Source organism: Cyprinodon variegatus, unplaced genomic scaffold, assembly GCF_000732505.1.
Source record: "Cyprinodon variegatus isolate N-32 unplaced genomic scaffold, C_variegatus-1.0 Scaffold126, whole genome shotgun sequence".
Lineage (NCBI taxonomy): Eukaryota > Metazoa > Chordata > Actinopteri > Cyprinodontiformes > Cyprinodontidae > Cyprinodon > Cyprinodon variegatus.
Window position 1 is genome coordinate 989714 of NW_015150579.1, and position 6646 is coordinate 996359.

Consider the following 6646-nt stretch of genomic DNA (forward strand, 5'->3'; position numbering starts at 1 on the left):
TTGAATTGTGTTTTGGGAGATAAAGTTTATTTTCTAGGCAAATATTGACTGCAATTAATTGCTGTTACGCTGATCACTCTTTATAACATTCTGGAGTATATGCATATTGCCGTTAGAAAAACTGAAGTAAATATTAACATTTGAATCATTCTCAAAACTTTTGGCCATGACTGTAATTCTTTCACAAATGTTAAAAAGGCGGTCTGCATGCCTAAAGTCACTTGGAAATCGGCGTAATAAAAAAAAACATGTTGTCTATTGTTCAAATAGGTGAACATGTTTTTTTTATTTTCCATAGTTAGGTTGCACAGTCTTAGCCTGAGCTGACATCTGTAGTTACAAACATGCAACTGAAATCTGGCTCCTTGATTAAAAACATCAGAAAGTTCCTGCTCACATCCATCAACTATATACAGCAATATTAAAAGTTGTTTGTTCTTTTCCCTCTGCATTAAAAATTAATCCCAAAAATCTAGAAAATGTTGTATGAAGGAACACACGGACTTCTGCACTATACCTAAATATTTTTAAACAACCTTAGCTTTGCAATCTGGGCTATTTGTTCCCTTGGCCACCCCTACCTCTGATCAATATAAATGATTGTCTCAAACATATTAGGAAGGCAAAAGATTGAAATAATCAACTGCTTCCAAGGCACACCTGCAATGCAAATGCAATGCTGCCATCAAAGCAAAAACCCTTAAAAACAATGTTAAGTAATTGCTTATGTATTACATACCAGTTTGAATTTTTTCACTGTGGATCTAAATTGTAGAGCATAAAGAAAAGCCATCGAATGAGAAACTCTGTCCAATGTTTTAACTGTTGCAGTAACTGTGGGTTGAGGGGTCTACTGTATGTGTGTATCTCTGAACAGAGACCTGAGGCATTAGTGTAGGCTGAGTGGTCTTCAATCGCTGCAGCGCCTCCAGGAGGAAAGGAGTTTCCCTAAAGGCCAGGAAACCGGAAACATAGGGGGCTGTCAGGGTCACCATTTGACTGTCCTCGTACAAGACCTTAAAGGAAGGAGGAGAAAGCAGTCAGTTCACAGCACTGGGATTAGACACAGTGAGCCCTTCTAGTTTTATTCACCTGTACTATTATGGTTAGATTAATATTTAATCAAGCATCTAAACACCAAATTTATTAATTTCGTTGCACCCCTGTGGAGCAATGACAATAAAGAATTCTGATTCTGATTCAAAGCTGTGCAAAATGAAACAAACCCTTAAGAACAATTGTCGTTTAGGATATACTTCATAAATAATATAATTTAGTTAATTGGTTTCCGTTTCTACTCATAAAAACTATGTAGATATTTAGATAAAAGAACCTGCTCTAATTTTTTTAACTAATATGCTTAAAATTATCCAACATCTCATGTATGCAATAGAAAACGACCACTATGAGGTTTACTAGTTTATCATCAGACCATCTTGCTTTCTAAAGCTAATGGAAAAGAAAGATTAATTAAAGCATCCAATAACAAGTGAACATCTCCTAATCTGTTCAATGACGCGGCTGTACAGTTATGTAAAATATGACTATTCACATATTTCAAGGCTGCCAACCTCTATCACCACTTTGTTGGCTTTATATTTCTTCCAGCATTTATAAAACGGCACAGAGATTTTTTCTTATTTAGCAAAAGATTCAAATCTGACTTAAGCAGTGAGCTGCCTTTGAAAAAATAGAAAACTTCTGTAACTTTAACAGTTTTTCTAATGATTTTCTTTTCACCTAAAATCAGACACCAGACAAAGATGAGAACAGTTACAATACATAGGTTACAGCAGGCATCCCCAAACTCGGTCCTCAAGGCCCGCTGTCCTGCAGGTTTTAGAGGGTTCTCTGCTGGTTTAGAGGAAACAAGATTTTTTTCTATCACCTAAAGCCTCTTCTTGTACTAAAATGTTCAGTGGACAATGGGCACATCAAACAGACTCAGATGTTATTTTGTCCCTTGTCTAAGAGGTCATTCTTCATAAAAGCAGAAAACACATTGTCATCTGCCAATGGGCAATCTCTTCCTCCTTGGGAGAGTTTTAAATCCGACGCTGTAAGAGGTTTTTATATTGTCTGCTAAAATGAAATACATAGGTGTCGCCAGAGGTAACATAATCCTGACATGCATTTCATCTAAAAAAAGAGATTCAAACTGTGCCTATTTTATTTTATGTGTCTAAATAGAGTACAATCTCAGAGTAAAGTTCAATCCATCCTCAATGATTAGAGCAGCACCGCTTCATCAGTCAAGCTAAACTGACTGGGAAGGAAAGGACACCAGTAATCCAGTAATCGAAGGAGGGGGCGAGCTGCAGAGATCAACAGCACAAAAGAAGAATGTGTCAAAAGGGCAACTACTAGCTGTGCGCTTTCAGATCTGACCTTTAGAGAAGAGAGCTAGAATACTGTTTTCAGTTGGTCGCAAGTTTTGCAGTGGACAAAAAAAATTTAGAAGAAGGTGATCTGGTCAGAAGAGACCATAAACAAACTTTTTTACCTACATGGAAAACATTCAAGAGAAAGAAAAAAAAAACAGACTAATACAGTATTTACTCATTGAAACATGGTGGTGGCAGTATTATGCTGTGAGAATGCTTTTGTTCAGGAGGAAGGCTTAGAATATTGAATGTTTTTGTGTGGATTATGTATAGCATGGGCTGAATTTACTGTTAATGGAGAAAATAAAGTGTGGTATAGTCCCATTACCCAGAATGCAACTGTTTTTGAATTAAAGAGAGCTTCTAGCTTGAGCTAATTATTAACTCTTGTCCCTGGTTGGGCTTTTAGTTAATCAAAACTAAGATTATTAAACAATTGAATAATACAACTATGATGACATCACAGAAGTTTCTGTGCACATATTCTCCATCTCTGTAAAATAAAGTCGTTCCTCTGACCCTAAACAACATTTCTATATATTTGTAATCCATTAAAGATTTCTCTAGACACCTCTGGGTTATTATTTATTTATTTTTTGTTATACAAAAACCTTTTAGACGATCAACTAACCCTTTTCATTTGATATTCAAATAATATTACTTTATAGAATAAAAGATAGAAATGATACAATAAACTTGTAAAACTTTTGAAACATCTGCTGTACGAACTGGCCTTCTGGTCTGAAATAAACAGTCAACATCCTGAATTACAGAATAGAAATAATGTCAATAGATTAGAATAATCCGACCAAGCAAAAGATGACAAATTTTGGGTCACTCTACTGTGTGTTTACACTGCAAAAATGATCTAAAAATTAGTAAATATTTCTTAAAATAAGTTTTTTTTACACTTGAATTTGTATTTTTACCCTTAAAATAAAATAATTATATAATATGCACTTCAAATGAGACTGCAGTTGTTTTTGTTTTTTATTTTTAAATGATAATTGTCTTATTCCTTTGGCAAACTGTCTCACTTATCTACTCAATCCAAGAAAAATGCACGTATTGTAAGAAAAAATGTCTTACTTAGATTATAATTTTTTGCAGGGTAAAACAGGTATTTGCCGCACTATAAAAGGGTCTTAAGGTAAATAAAAAAAATTGATAACAAGATTAAAGGTTTGTCCCTCAGCACTATTTTCTATTATTTTCAGCAGCAGCATTAGAGCAGCTTCCTGGAATCCTGCAGTTAATTAGCAGTGTTCAGGGGATCAGGGCCTGGCATTTCTCTGGAGCACAGGCTGCCACAGCTCTTTGGTCACTCCAACAATACTTTAGTGTTGTGTCTCAGATGGTGCAGAATCAGAGCTTAAACTCTTTTCATTAAGGCAAACTCCAGATGCAGATGGGTTTTTAAAAAGCTGGGGATTTTGCACAGAAGCAGGGGAACTGGGTCTCAACACGTGAACGGTTTCCTGACAAATATATCAGTAAGTCTGTCTTTAAAACAGGTAACTCCAGTGAACTAAAACCTTTGCCTTAACACAGCAGCACTGCTTTCATTCAGTTCAAACTGTACAATAAAGTGTTGTTATTTTATTCTCAAGCAACAACCACTTAAGAGTCTTTAAGTCTTGGTGAAAAGTCATGTAGGAGAAAGCAGAGAGCACACCATAATTTCAAAGTGGCATTAGTTTCTTTTAAAATTAAGGAAATGTAAATAACCTTTTAAGGGTACATTTTTGTACCCCGGCATGTAAACCATCCCTCTGAAAGCAGTGTGCTGTTATACTAAGTGGCACTTGAAGAGCATTCTGGGTTTAAAGATCCTTCTCAGGGGGATGTGTCTGGATTTTAATCAGCCGTTTTGCAGCTTCTCCAGAAGGCACATAATCTGCTCTCTTAATATTACTCCCACAAAGGTTTACCAGTCCAACTGTAAACTGTTAGGAACACGAAATGGGTGCACCGTTCGCATGTGCAGTAAACAGCAGCGCTGCAGAGAGTGGCATAATGTTCGGTATTTTAGATATAAATATATGAGGTTCTGATGAACAATGTAATATTATCTTAAAAAAGTTTATGTGGTATGTGAATATATACTAAATGTGTCTAATTGGCTTAAGAGACAAATTTAAGACAAAGCAAACTTTTATAAACTTGATCTTTAATATTAATAGCACATATTCTGACATCAGGTATTAAGAGCACTCGAGTTGAGGGGGGATGAGGGGGGATGGCACCCCCCTTCTTAAAAAAAAATCTTAATTATCATCCCCCTTCGTAAATGACCATCCCCCCATACCATTTTATTACTGAAAGTGTAAAATTTCTACTACCGGTATATATCAACAGTAATGGCAATAATACTGCCCTCCAAATATTTAGCTGGCTGTGGGCTTACAAGTAGCCTATGCATCCATCCATCTTCTGACACATTTAATCCCAAGCAGGGTCGCAAGGGGTGCTGGTGCCTATCTCCAGCTGTCTACGGGCGAGAGGCGGGGTACATCCTGGACAGGTTGCCCGTCCATTGCAGGGCAACAGCCTGAGCCTGAGCAAAACGAATAAAATAAAAAAAGTGGCCTACCATGACTATGAAGCTGATCCCAGTGGGAAATGTGTACATTGCATTAGTCCCCTAACTATGTAGTGACACTGATAGCCATTGTAGTCCAGGGACTGACTGCAGTTCTACTGTAAGATCACCTGGTCAAGGTCAATGATGATGCTTCCAAAAAACAAAACAAAAAAACACAATTCCCGTTTTTTTTTTTTTTACAATAAGACTACTGGGTATTAATTTAAAAAAAATTTGACTCATGTCTGTTAAGTTTAGAAGCAGAAAGCATATTTCCTCTGGTGGGTGGAGGAGGTTAGACCAGACAGGGTGGTGATTTGCACAGATTCTAAAGCTGCAATAGAAAGCATTCATTCAGGAGGAAATAATAGGAAAGATTTTGTATTAGAATTTCATCAGAGTTTGTTTAGGTTATTTAGGTATGGAATAGATGTTCAGTTCTGTTGGGTTCCAGCACACGAAGGGGTGAGAGGAAATGAAATAGCAGACAAGATGGCTAAAAAGGCTTTAGGAAAGCAGAATATACATCAGATTCCATTTGGGAAAGTGGAAAGTAAATCAATAATTAAAAAGAAAGAAACAGAATTATGGCAAAAAATATGGGATGAAGATGAGAAAGGAAGATTATTATATAGGGTTCAAAAATCTGTAATTGTTAAAAAAAATATATATTGAGAAAGAAGCAGAATCTATAATAGATTAAGAACTGGACATACCTACTTGAATGAGTTTTTGTTTGTACTATGGAAGAGAAATAATGATATATGTGAGGGTTGTGAAAGAAAAGAAAATGTGGATCATGTTTTGATGGATTGCATTAAATATGCAACTGAAAGAGAGAGGATGAGGAAAGTAATTAGAATAAAAGGAGAGAAAGGAGTATTAAAGGAATTTTAGGGACAGATGGAGATAGGGAGGAAAATGTGGTTATCAATACAGCATTGTTTTTATTTTAACATAACACAAAAACAAAAAAATAGAATATAGAAGGCGGAACTATAGCGCTACACAATCATGTACAGTAGGTGGCGGTATACAGCTAAAAGTTGTTTGCAATCCGACAATCTAACAAAGAAGAAGAAATTTCCTCTGCTGCTGTTCTATCATATCACCACTAGAGGGAGCTCGGTTCTGTTTACTTCTGTCTGAGGTGCTGTGGGGTTCGGCTTACCGTCAAGTCGGGGTAACTGAGCACCACCAGCTGGGCGCAGGCGTTGACTTCATCCCCTTTAATGAAGGAGAGGTCTGCGCCACCAACCCGCTTCAGGCCGGAGAAGCCTGGACTCTTCTGCCAGTCCTCGGTGTCCTCCTCCACCACCTGCTGCCTCAGCTGCTCCTGCTCGCTGCATCAGAGCCACAACACACATACATGACTGACTACTATCTCACCACTGCTATTAGTTCAAACTCAGGGTTTAAAATGTTTTATTAACCCAGAATGCAGTTCATATTAAAACTCAAAGTACGCTGCCAGGTAGAAAGAGTAAAAACATCCAGTCAATATTAAAACTGGCGGTGCAGAGAGATCACTCTAACCTTTCCCACTGTTTGATCAACTCTTCTGTTGGAGGACTGGACATCTGGGTTATCCTTTGCGGCAGTTTTTAAAATGTATTTTCATTGAAAAAGAGCTAACCAACACAAGACAGGAGGTTTATTTCCGCAAACACTCAGGGCG

General features: G+C 37.1%; 1 protein-coding gene across 2 annotated transcripts in view; it reads right to left on the reverse strand.

Moving 5' to 3' along the window:
- endov (endonuclease V) overlaps nucleotides 1-6646 on the reverse strand; it is a 56786-nt gene extending 50140 nt beyond the window's left edge. For both annotated transcript variants that reach the window (XM_015375795.1, XM_015375793.1), the window contains exons 1-3: nucleotides 6505-6646; nucleotides 6140-6311; nucleotides 882-1016 (exon numbers count right to left, since the gene is read on the reverse strand). In XM_015375795.1, the coding sequence (XP_015231281.1) occupies nucleotides 882-1016; nucleotides 6140-6311; nucleotides 6505-6548 (351 nt within the window). In that variant the 5' untranslated portion in view covers nucleotides 6549-6646. The remainder of the gene's footprint in view (nucleotides 1-881; nucleotides 1017-6139; nucleotides 6312-6504) is intronic.